This window comes from Macaca nemestrina, chromosome 3, assembly GCF_043159975.1.
Source record: "Macaca nemestrina isolate mMacNem1 chromosome 3, mMacNem.hap1, whole genome shotgun sequence".
In the NCBI taxonomy this organism is placed as follows: Eukaryota; Metazoa; Chordata; class Mammalia; order Primates; family Cercopithecidae; genus Macaca; species Macaca nemestrina.
Genome location: NC_092127.1, coordinates 82,785,280 through 82,798,626, shown reverse-complemented (window position 1 = coordinate 82,798,626; position 13,347 = coordinate 82,785,280). Strand labels below are relative to the sequence as shown.

The window sequence follows — 13,347 nt, the reverse complement described above, 5'->3', positions numbered from 1 at the left end:
TTTAGAAATATACTTTATTCAAACGTTTGCTAAGCTAGAAGGTTTTGATATGTTAAAAGTTTTTTATTTGTACTTTATACAAATTTTGTCACTGTGAAAAAGCAAATACTTAAAGAGAAATAAGCATTGCTTTAAAATAGCTTCCAAGTGGATCCCAAGTGCGTAAAATAAATTTTCATGAACAGATTGCTATGATTTGAATGTGTCCCCTCCAAAGTTCAGGCTTAATGAACTTTGAAACTTAATGGCCAATGTGATGATATTAAGAGGTGAGGCCTTTAAGAAGTGATTAGGTCACAAGGGCTCTTCCCCTGGTGAATGGCATTAAGAGGCTTATAAAGGTGAGACTTCACATAGCAATTGCCTAGCTTGCCCTTCCACCTTGTGAGGACAGTGTTTCTCTCTCAGAAGACTGCAGCCCTCACCAGAAAACCAAACATACTGGTGCCTTGAACTTGGACTTCCTAGTTTCAATAACTGTGGAAAAATAAATTTTTGTCTTTATAAGTTACCCAATATCAGGTATTTTTTTATAGCAGCAAAAATGGACTAAGACCCAGATTAATGACAAACCTTTATAATGTCCAAACAACCATGCTCTTCAGCCAGAACTATTAAAGTGTCATCTACACAGTCTATAAAACAGAAAAACTATATGAATAAATGCTACTTTTCTAATCTATCCAACAAATCAGAAAATAAACTGATCAAAAATGTTTTAATGCAGTAGTGCAGTTTTGGAACTTAAAATACTGAAAACTTTATCATTTTGTTAAATTTCTTTACAAGTTTTGATAAAAATGAAAAGCTTCAGACAAATACTAATTGAATAACTGACACTGAAAGATATCAGCTTAAAACAGTTTGATAAAGGAGCAATTCCTTTACAAGGAAGGTAAAGATACTCTAGCTCTCTCTGTCTCTCTCTAAATATATACATGCGGACACACATAGTTGACCCTTGAACAACATGGGTTTAGACTGCATAGGGCCACTTATCTGTGGATTGTTTCCAACCAAACATGGGTTGAAAATACAGTATTTGTGGATGAGAAATCTGCATGTATGGAGGACCGACTTTTCATACACATGGGTTCTGTGGGGCCGACTGTGGAACTTCAGTACACATGGATTTTGGTACATGTGGGGGTGCTAGAACCAATCCTCTTCAAGAAATGACTGTACATAAACAGCGCTTTTTAAGAAGGCTTTGTAGATTTGTTTTTATGATTACAAGACTAATTTATTTTTATTATACATAATTTGGAAAATGTACTTACATTGATTTGGGAATTTAAAGTATAAGTTTAGATTACAGACCATATTTAAGAATCTCCAAGGCTTCTTAATAGCTGTAGTATCAATCTTTGTAATTAAATGTGGTAAATCTGGTAAAACTTTTGCAAATTTATTTATAACATTATTATTTAATGTTCGCTAATACTTTTCTGTACATATTCTTATTTGTAAATCTTTTTAACTTGGATACTAATCTGTCACTCTTTTGCATAAAGTGTTCTATCACTGTTTTTCTCTCCTTAATTACCAAATATGCTTAATTAATTCCACTCTAAAGTAGATTACATAAATTTTTATTAATTTGAATTATACATGTTTGGATCCACACACATGAAAATTTGTATGAGCTTTTTATATGGAAAAAATCAATATTCTTCTTGAGTTGTTATTTGTGCATGATTCATCAAATAGAAAGATAGCCCAAAAGTTAAGATACATTGTCTGAAGGTAAACTGCTACAGAAATACAATTTTATATTCTCATATTTTGATTTCACAAGTTAATTTACTTGGCTAGATCATAAAGCTAAGATTATTTCCATCTAGGTTAAAATTCCTCATAGAATAAAGACATTTCTGCTGTAATGTTTTAGAAGGGACCTCATATGCTGTTCTGCTGATCATTACCACTGATCATTAGCAACTTGAGTAAAAGGGGTATATTTCAGTGTCCTCACTATTTCAAAAGAACATATCCTCAATGTGCACGATTACTAACAGTTACTAAGTTATATTTATATCTGAAAGATAAGCAATTATATGACACTTACCCAAAGTAAGCAAAAATTTTAGTCTTTCAGAAATATCCAAGCTCTGAAATAATTTTCTTCCCTAAATAAAATGAGAAAAGAAATTTGTGTTAATATTTACACGTTTCTTCTAGGAAGGTATTTTTCTCCCCTTATAGCTGAAACTGATTTTATCAGGCATCTCCATTTATCTCCAAAAGTTTTATTGGATTTTTAAAGTCAGCTTCACTAAAGAAAAATTACAGGTGAAATAACATTTTAGAAAGTGTTGCATAATATGTATCATTTAAACATTTCATACATCTAAGGGTCATTATATTCTAGTTTGATGTAAGCATTGTTCACTTTTGAGATCAACACATACCTGGATATCTAGAGGTATTCCAGGCCACGTGGAGTCTTACTTTATTGAGAGCAAGATGTCCCCTGGGTAAGACTGATTATACCCTTTCATCTACCAGGCTAATTCTTACTTAAATATTATGATCCAGGTAGCCTGTTTCTCCATTAAAAAATTTCATAACACTCTCTTACCACAATAACTTCACACAGCCATCTTTCATGCTCCTACAGCACCTGGTATATTTTAAGATGCACACATTATATTTTAATTATTTCCTTATTAGTCTGCCTCAGGAGGCTCCTTGATATAAGGTCTGGAGTTAAACACTTATGCCTTCAGCATTTATGAGTTGAGCAGTGAATGTGTGCCAAATTGGACTCTCCCACCACCAAATAGTTACATAAATTGGGCAAACTACTTAACCATCTGAAGTCTCACTTTTCTCATCTGTAAAATTAAAATATTAACTGTATATATACCACAGGTTATGGTGAGGGTTACATAACGCAGAATGCTTCATTAATGTTGGCTATAATTATATTCCTCTTATCATAAACAAATTAAGCTTATATGATCATTTAAATAAACTTAGAAGGAAAAGGCTTAAGATTATCTGGTGTTTATAGAAAAAAGAGAGATGCTTTGATTTTTTTTAATAGAGAAGAAAAAATGTTCTTAAACATTTATCAAATCAGAACTACAGGTAGAGATCATTGAAAAAAACTGCTATTCTTCTCAATCTTACATTATTGTCATATCAATCTTCCAAAAACATGGTTTTGACTTCAATATCTTGTTAAACTTTTAATGGTACTCCATATATCTTATATAACTTAATATAAACATCTTAACTTTGTAAAAATATACACATTACAGAGATTCCAAAATAATACACATCTGGTAACATTTACATTCACACTTAGTAAAAGTATGTTTCTAGAGATGCCAAAAAATATATGAAATTAATTATCAAACATGATTAAGCCAAATTAAGCCTTTTCTCCTCATATGTAATCAATTTGTACAGCAAAAACATATTATTATTAACTTTCCTCTCCAAAAGATTATTCCAATAAATGCACAATTTCTTTTTATTATATTAATATTTCTTTATACATACCACACAAAGCTCAAATAAAATGATTCCAAGAGACCATACATCTGATTTGGGGCCAGAAGGCAATGGTTTTTTACTTGGCATGTGATCAGTGGTTTTGAAAATTCCCTGTGCAATTACCTCAGGGGCCAAGTATGAGGGATACCTGTAATGACACATTAAAATAATGAATAATTACAACACGGAAAGAAGCAATAGTACATTTTTACAATCAGTGTGGTAAGATCTATGTAAAAGTCCCATGCAATTAAATTAACAACTGTTGCTAGAAAGCATTCTAAACTAACCATTATAATACAGACCTTCAATGTCAAGGAATCAAGAGTAAATATACACAAGTCTCAAACAGTTTTAAAACCCTCATGTTTCCCTCCAGCATTAACTTCTTTATTTGCTTCTCTCTGGTTTCCAAGTGTTTTTCCTTCCCTCTTATTGCCTATCTTCCCTTAATACTGAATTACTATTTAAAGCTCATTTTATCTCTTAAAAAAGTATTTATTATTTTTAGTAGTAAGAATGTTAATGCTATAAAAAGATATAAATTGAAAAGTAAAACTCCTATCTCTATACCCCTGTCACCCTGACATATTTATGTATATATAACTTTGTCCACTCATCACCTCTGCCCCACATGGTAAAACACTATACATATTGCTATGTACCCTTTTTCCACTTAAAGTATATTTTAGAGATTGTTCTTTAAAAACACAAGTATAGAGTTTTCTCATTCTTTTTGAAAACTGCCAATAATTTCATTGATGCTCTTAATTTGACAAAACAAAAACATTTTGGAACTTCCATTATTTTGCTATTACCAATAATGAGATGAATATATTATGACTATTACATATCCCACAAGTATATGCATATGAATGACAGATATATTCTTAGAAGTGGCACTCCAAGATCATATGGTATGTGCATTTTAAATTTTGACTTATCACACCAAGTTGCCCTTTGGAGAGGTTATATTGCTTTATATTGTCATAAGTAATACATGACAGTGCCTATTTCCTCACAACTTCACTGACATAAAAGGCTTTTGAAAACTGGTTTAGCAAATATTGAATAAATGCAAAACACTGCCTCTTAAATATGGATAAGGTATAAAGAAGAAAGCTTCAATGAACACCCATGTACCAAGAAGCAGTTTAAGTGAAGAACATAAAATTATCACTGAAAGTCCCTTTGTGCTTCTCCCTGATTGTATCTCCATTCCTGTTCCTCCAGAGGAGAAGATACCTGGAATTTTTGTGTTTGTCATTCTCTTCCATTTCCTGATGGTTTTACCATGTTTGTATCCCTAAAAAATGTACTGTTTAGTCAAGCATATCTCTGAACTTTATAACACTGGAATTAGGATGACTGTATTCTTTTGCTTTTTCAATCAAGATTATCTATATTGTTGCATGAAGCTGTATCCATTAAATTCTTTTTTCTATTATACGAATATATCATAATTTATACATTCAAATAGCAATGGCATTTAAGCTGTTTCCTGCTTTTTATTATTAATATTATGAACAACATTGCACAGAATGCCATGTATGTTATACATCTGCAAAAGGTTCCCAATGTTAACAACCTAGAACCAAACTTCTAAGCCATAGGATATGTGCACTTTCTACTTCATTAAACAATGCCAAATGTTTTTCAAAAGGAGTTATACCAATCTATACACTTGCCAGCAGTGAATGACTATTCCTATTGTTTTACTTCTTCACCAACACTTGATATTTGACAGACTTTTTAATGTTTAACAATCTGGTATAAAAATCTATTGTGGTTTTACTTTGCATTTCCTTGAAAATTAATGACATTGAGGCAAATGTTCACATGTTTATTAGTCATTTGGGTTTATTATTGTGTGATATGCCCATTCAAGTCTTTTGCTTATTTCTCTAGTTATTTTGGGGTCCCCAAGACCACTCTCATGTTTAAAAATTCACTAGAAAGACTTACAAGACTTAGCAAGTAAGTCTTGTAAGATTTATTACAGTGACACAGTAAGGGCATAGCTGAATCACAAGGGACAAAGACAGAGAGGGAGTCTCAAGGAACCTATATAGATGCTTCCTTATGCTCTCTCCCTCCTATCAGGGATCACATAGAATACATTCTTCTTCCAGCAACAAAAATGTAGCACCATGTATGTGATGTATCTTTAGTTTTCTTTTCTTTCTTTTTTTTTTTGAACTTCTTTCCAATCTTGAAGAACAAATGTTATGTGATGTTTCTGGCCAGAGAAGCCCATTGAAAATCCAAGGATTTTATTTGGGACTTGTCACACAGGCACTCTCTGCCTGGCATGTACAAAAATTTAAGAACTCAAGAAGGAAAGCAAGTGTTCAGCATAAACCACTTTGGTTGTTTACAAGCACAGTAAACTAGCCTCAGCAGTTAGGGATCCATGGGAACATTTCTGCAATCCAAGTTTCAAGGCAACAGCCAAGGGCAAACATTGCTAGCAGGACTTAGTTTCCAAGGATAGCAGTCTTAGGCTTTCTATGATAATCTTTTACTGCACATTTTTTCTTTAATTCCAGACACTAATGTCTTCTTCAGTAATTACGACTCGAAATATTTTCTACCACTTTGTGGTTTTGTCTTTTCTTTCTCTTTATGGTATCTGTTTATGAATAAGAAGTTCTTATCTTTCAGGTGAATTAAACTTTTTTCCTTATACTTAATGATTTTGTCAAAATAATCTGTTAATTTTCTCAAAGTTTCAGTTTAGCCTTTTATATTTAAGTTTCTTGATCCATCTAGAATTCATTTTTCATATGATGTCAGACAAAGTACAACTTATTTTCCTACATAAATAAGCAATTGAGCCCTGTTCCCTTTATTGAAACCTCTTTCTCCCCAACTAGTCTGCAGTGCCAGCTGTATACTAAATCAAATCTCCACACGTACAGAGATTTGTTTCTTGGCTCCTTCATCTGTTCATTTGGTCAATTTGCCTAAGAGTATACTATTACACTATTTTAAATAAAATATTTTCATATAAAATGTATTTTATTAAACAATTACTGATAATTGTTAAGACCTCTCAAAACATACGTACCTTTTAGCTTCTCTTTGGGAAAATGTGGGCTCTTTGTGGGTGTTTGTTCTTCTCTATATACATTTTAAAACTATCTTGCCAAGTATTTTCTCTTTCACATACAGTTGAATTTTTATTGAAAATAGATAAGATATAAAGACAGGTTGTAGAGAACTAACATCTTAACAATACTGACCCTAACAATCTATAAACATGGTATCTCCATATTTATTTATGTCTTCTTTAATGTCTCTCAAAAAGATTTATATTTTTTCCATAAAGGAACATATACTATCACGGGATTATGTGGTGTCACTTTGTCAGGTGGAAACTTCTGTAGCCAGTGGTGCCTTTGCCTGAGTTTTGCTTGGACCCACTGGGCTCGTTCCATCCACTTGGACTGGCAGGCTGTGCTCAGCTTGTGCTACTGGCCTGGATGCCATGCTGGCCAAGGGAGAGCCAGGCATGGAGTGGCAAGGGGTTATGAGTGAGTGTGGGGTCTGGTCACCATGCACAGCCAGGCATACTGGCTATGGCACAGCGGGCAGGTCCAGGTGCTCACACGGCGCTGGCTCCCTGCAAGGCTGTGGTTGGACCACGTGTGTTGCAAGCAGCTTCCATGGCTGGCACCAGGGAACATGGTTGTGCACGGAAACTTGGAGATGTCAGGAACTGCAGAGCCCCAAAGAGAGTGTTACAGCCCTGGCTCAGAAAGTTCCTAGGTCTGGGATCCCCAAAGGGCTGCAGCTCCTCTCTCCTTCTGTCTTCTTTCCTTGCCACCCGCATTGTGGCAGGCAAGGGGTTGTTTCAGCCCTGTTTGTTATAGCTGTTTTAGCTCTGCCATTTGGCAGGTCCCAAATTCTTGTCCTGCATCCAGAAATAAGGTACACGGACAAGTGGAGGGTGAGCAAGCTGAAGAGATTTATCCAGCTATAGAACACCTAAGGAGACCCACAGTGGGTACTTCCTCTCCACAGGCAGGGTGTCCCAATGAGTGTTCAGCACTCAGCTGAGAGGAGACCCTAGGGTGGATAGCTTCTCCCCTCAGGTGGGGTGTCCCTATGAGTGTTCAGCCCTCAGCAGAGAGAAGACCCTGGGGTGGGTAGTTGCTCTCTGCAGCTGGCCATCCATCATCTGCTCAAGTCTGGCTGAGTCCAGGGTTGTTATGGTCCTCAGAGGGAAGAAGTGCACATCCATTGGTCCATGGGCGGCCATGGGTGGGCCCAGAAAAAGCACCACAAGTTCCCACTCAGGTCCACGGGACTGGCAGCCCGTCTCCCAGGCTTCAGTCCCTCAACAGCTTGAAGGCAGAGCTTCACCAGGGACCTGCCCCCTTCTACCCAGGAACCTGTCTGACTCCTGTCGCTCTTCATGGTACCCAGGCTATTTGTGCCAAGAAGCGCCTGCAGGCCAGCGCTGAGCTGCCCTCAGCCCCCCTTCAGACTCTCTCCCTCGCCTGTTGGTGTCCAAAGTCCACAGGGGGTCAAGGCAGCAGGGGGCTGGAGTGTCAGTGCTGCCTCGAGTGTGCACACACCCAGCCGGGGTCCAACAGCACCTGGGCTTGGCCCCGACCTCCCTCCAAGATCAGAGTGGGTACAGGGAGGAGGGAGGGGTCAGGCAGTGGGAACAGACATTTCTGAGCCTGCAGCTGCACCTGGGAGAGCAGGGCTCCTGTCTGCTTCCAGCCCCCAAGAGCACTGGGAAGCCCAGGTCTGCAGCACCAACTTGGGCAGCTGCAGCTGTGCCCGGGAAGGTGGGGCTCCTGTCTGCTCCTGGCCCCTATAGGCTCTGTGAAGTGACAGCCCCAGCAACACCTCCCCCACTGCAGCCGGCATCGTGGTAGTGTCCATTCCACACAGGCCGCCACTGCCATCAATACCTGATTTGGTTCTATAAAGTACTCATTTTGCCTGTTCTATATCTTATAAAAGCTATACATGGTATGATGCTATACATGTTTGTTTTATACACTATATATTTCATGTACAAAAATTTAACCTCCCATCTCAATTAGAAAACAAAGAACCATATACCTGAGGGCACTTGCGTATCTTTTTATAAATCCTCTACAACTACCAATGAGACTTAAATAGAGGATATACTCAGTATAGTTTTGCTTAAAAAAAAAAAAATTCCTATCAAAAATGCCCACTAGGATGGCCTTACAAATGACAATTTAAAAAGCAGGTAGTAAATAAGAATTACACATAGGAGCAATTGCTAAATTTGAATCCCAGTTCCTAGAAATAAAAGGAATAAGAACAGTTTTAGACGAGAGATGGAGTGAAATTTTGCCATACTTATTACATATGTGCATGCCCCTTCTTCATTTATTGTCAGATTTACTCATGAGCACCCACAATCTAGATTTTAAAACCAGTTAGATTAAATTATGTCCTCTTACAATGATGATTATAATCAAAATATATTTAAATATATGTTTCATCTATGTAATGTATATTAAGTAGACATTCAAATATTATTTCTGTTTTTCTTCCTATCTTTTCTACAACCTCCTCAAACTATCAATGCTAGTACTTATTTACTTTCAAAATACAAGTCAATTAAGTCAGGGATTATGACTTAAATTCAAATGGGTAAATTTGGTTTTTAACTCCTTTTTCTTTTTAATAGAATGATGATGTGATACCAGTAGCTTCTTATGATTTGCTTGTGTATTTCTGTCATATACAAATTTGTATTGTGTTATTTTACCCTAAGATGATGATATTGCTCTTCTAAATGAATGTGTGATACCTCTAGAAACAGCTGAAGTCTAGTGGAAGCAGCACTATACTAGATGTTATAATACCTGTGTTCTAATTTCAGTTCTACCACATATTCTATATGTGATTTAGGTTTCTTCATCTGTAAAACTGGAATATTACTGCCTACTTCATAAAGCTGTAATAAATGTTAGTGAATCTATAAAGACATTTAATAAGAATGAAAAATTTAATACAAATGCAATGGTGTACTTTTATCATCACCACAATATATCCAGAAGTCAGTGTTCATCTTTATTCCTGATTTCCAGCACATCTAACTGAAAAATGATAATAATGAAAAATCAAGCAAAACTATAGGTACATTGTTATATCAAAAACTTCTGACAGGACAGAGATAAACTTTGTTTCAAATATTTTAGTTTCCCTTTTAATCATAGGAAAACTATTAAAAAATAATAAGCCCTAGAATTATTTAATGTAGGTCATCTTTTTTCAACAACCTTCTCTTCCGTATCATAGCATTTTAACACTCAAAGACAATTACCAGAACTTTGCTGTGAGTATGACTGATGAGGTAAATAAAGTGGCTTTCATCATCTGTTTGATGTTTTAACAAGGTATTAAGCTACTGGCCAACTGAAATGAATGCCTGATTTCCAACTCTTTACAGTATTTTGAAACAGATGGTAACATTTTACTTTGTTGTTCCTTAATATTTGTCTTTTGAATCAACTGCAAGCTTCTTCTGGTGTAAATATTTTCTTTCATGCCTTAGCTGTTTGATCACTTTATTTTTCCTGGCTAATGTTTCACATTTTGCTCTTTGATATTTTCTGGTAAGACCCTTTGGGTCTAAGACTTCAAAGCAAGCCAGACCAAATGGTAACACAAGACCAATTCTATCCAAGCATTTTAAATTCAAGTGTAGCTCTTACTTGATATGCTTTAAGAAAAATCACCTCCTTTCTTCGATTCATCACTGAAACCTAAAGTACCTTTAAATAAAAATAAAAAACTTAAAAGTAATTTTTAAGTTTTTGGATTTCTTTCTTACACAAATTGATTTAGACAAAAGCAGTAGCAGCAATCATTTGTACTACAGCTACTTAAAAGTCACCTTGAAAGGCATTTATCATACATGACAAAGGAGCTAGAGCCTCACTAAAAACTTACATTCAAATATAAGTTGAATAAAAAAACCCCTTTCATATTCGAAAGGGCTTTTTTGAACAAATAAGGAATTGTAGACTGTCTTTGCAAAATACCATTTTCATGCCTATGAAACAAGAATTGGTTTTTGCCTATAAGTTTTCAACACACAAAACTGTAAGACTATGAATTTATGTACCTTAATAAGTAGCCCATCAGAACAGAAAATTCTCTCACTAAACAATGAGCTTCTTGAGGAGAGAAGACTATCTTATTTATTTTTGTAAAACAAACAGGCAGAAGAGAAATTGCTCAATAAATGTTTCCTCACTGAATAAAGTTTAAGTTTATTATCTATGTCTTAGTAATAAGACACAGCCATAAACTTAACGAAAAGTTTAGTTAAGAAACCTATAATTTGAGTTATAAAGAAAAAAGGGCAAGTTATATATGAGGCTGGCTTTTAAAAAAATTATATTAAGTTTTTAAGTAACATTCTGTTTGAAAAACACACTCTATGACTTCATATCACAATTCTCAGTAACGGTGTGATAAAACTTATTTTAGGAAGCCCAAAGAGGAAAACACAAATGGATACTATCAAAAACAGCCACACTACAATTGAAAAAATATGATTAAGGTCTCTAGGTTAGATAATAATACTGCATCAAGTTTAGTTTCCTTGTTTTGACAACTGTTCTGAGGTCATGTAAAAAAACAAAGTCCTCCTTTTAGAAAATACAAATGGAAGTACTTAGAGGTAAAGTGTTATTACGTAACATTAATTACTTTTAAGTGATTATAAAAAACAATCATTATACACATACACACATATATGCTTAGAAAACAGAGAAAAAGCAAATGTACTGAAATGTTAACATTTGGAGAAACTGATGAAGATACGTATAGAGGAATTCTTTATACTATTTTTGTAACTATTTTATCTAAAACAATCTCAACTTAATCTTCAAAAAAGAAAATAATTCTGAAAATGTCTAAAAGCAGCCACACAAATATAACACAAAAATCTGTATCAAAAACATCTACTTGAGGCCAGGCGCAGTGGCTCCAGCCTGTAATCCCAGCACTTTGGGAGGCCGAGACGGGCAGATCACCAGGTCAGGAGATTGAGACCATCCTGGCTAACACGGTGAAACCCCATCTCTACTAAAAAAATACAAAAAAACCAGCCAGGCAAGGTGGCGGGCGCCTGTAGTCCCAGCTACTCGGGAGGCTGAGGCAAGAGAATGGCGTAAACCTGGGAGGTAGAGCTTGCAGTGAGCTGAGATCTGGCCACTGCACTCCGGCCTGGGCGACAGAGTGAGACTCCGTCTCAAAAAGAAAAAAAAAAAAAAAACATCTACTTGAATATGCACGAAACGACCTTCCATTTCTTTTGTGGAGGGCAACATACATCTGCAATTCCATAACAGAAGTGATTAAATAAACCTTTCTGAACTTAAACATAGACTTTCAGGTATGGAATTTATCTCTACCTCTAATATCCACAATGACTCAACTTGAGTCTTAATATATAATTATATCTTAGAGAAAAGGGAATTAAACATAAAACATTAAATTGAAAATAATGTGAGTGATGTTTTTCAGTCTCTTGATGCACACACATTATCATTAATTGAGAATCTAGTCATCCTTCTTGCCTTGAATTGATTTGATTCTGAATGACATACAGATAATTAGGAAATATCATAATGTAAAGGATGTCAATACTGCTAGCCTCTCTGTCAATTCAATGAATGATCAACATCAAGGATCTATAGGATGCTGGGAAAAACTCATTGTCTACTCATTTTAAAAGTATATGGAAAATTGAGATGCATTAATTTTTAAAAAGCTGTTTTCATGTCAAAAAGGAATATCAAATATAATTAACAAAATATACACGTTACCAAAGATTACAAAATTTAAAAAGAAACTCAAAATAGAGGAAAACATATCCTTACCCTATTGGGAAATCAACATCATCACCATGAGCTGTCATGTGATAAAGTCCAAATTTAGCCAATTTAATATGTCCCTACAATAGTAAAGAGAAAAAACACTATCAAATATTTTATTATAATGGGCAAGGAAAATTATTATACATTTTATACCTAAAGAAACCATTATATAACAATATTTTATCAAAATACCACTATAGAAGATTTAAAAAAAACACAATTTTATAAAAAACTATCTGCCAATAGTCTGCTTTAGACTCATTAAATATGTATATATGCATATGTACACATATATATCTCAAAATGACAAATGACATGTTTCTTTAATATTTTTGCTGTTACATTGTCTAGTTATTTCACAAAACAAAGAGGCAAAAATGTTCTCATCTGTCTTGAAACTTTGGTTAGAATGGTTTATGGTAAGTTTCACAGAGCAAATTTTTCTTCATGGAGTTGCAAGTCCATTTATATTTATAATTTAACTGTGAAATAGGAAAACTTAACTTGAAAATATCAGTTCAAAACTCATCAAGATTTTGGTGAATCTGCTAGATTTCCAATGATTTTTTATATTGTTTGAGAACAAAAATAACTATCATAAGTATAAGGCTCTTAATAAATGATAAATATAATTTCATATCTTTTAAGTTTTTTTCCCTTTTAATCTATAAGGCTTTAAAATATTAAGTTGATCTTAAAATTGGTTTGTCTTCTCACGAACATTATTTCCAAGCATTATAAAATATTTATATTTAAAAACAGCTTAGATTGATATGGCAATGATTCTTTACTGCCATAAATCTAAAATTAATGAGTACACTTTTCTGTGTTTGTGTTTGTGTGTTTGTTTTTTAGAGACAGGGTCTCACTCTATCACCCAGGCTGGAGTGCAGTGGTGTGATCATAGCTCACTGCAGCCTCAAACTCCTGGGCTCAAGCAATGTTCTCATCTCAG

General features: G+C 34.7%; 1 protein-coding gene across 3 annotated transcripts in view; it reads right to left on the bottom strand.

Annotated features, from left to right (window-relative positions):
* LOC105486299 (TBC1 domain containing kinase) overlaps positions 1-13,347 on the bottom strand; it is a 236,237-nt gene that overhangs the window by 168,519 nt on the left and 54,371 nt on the right. For all 3 annotated transcript variants that reach the window (XM_011749118.2, XM_011749117.2, XM_011749119.2), the window contains 4 exons: positions 12,396-12,469; positions 3,511-3,652; positions 2,069-2,129; positions 574-635 (listed from right to left, as the gene is read on the bottom strand). In XM_011749118.2, the coding sequence (XP_011747420.1) occupies positions 574-635; positions 2,069-2,129; positions 3,511-3,652; positions 12,396-12,469 (339 nt within the window). The remainder of the gene's footprint in view (positions 1-573; positions 636-2,068; positions 2,130-3,510; positions 3,653-12,395; positions 12,470-13,347) is intronic.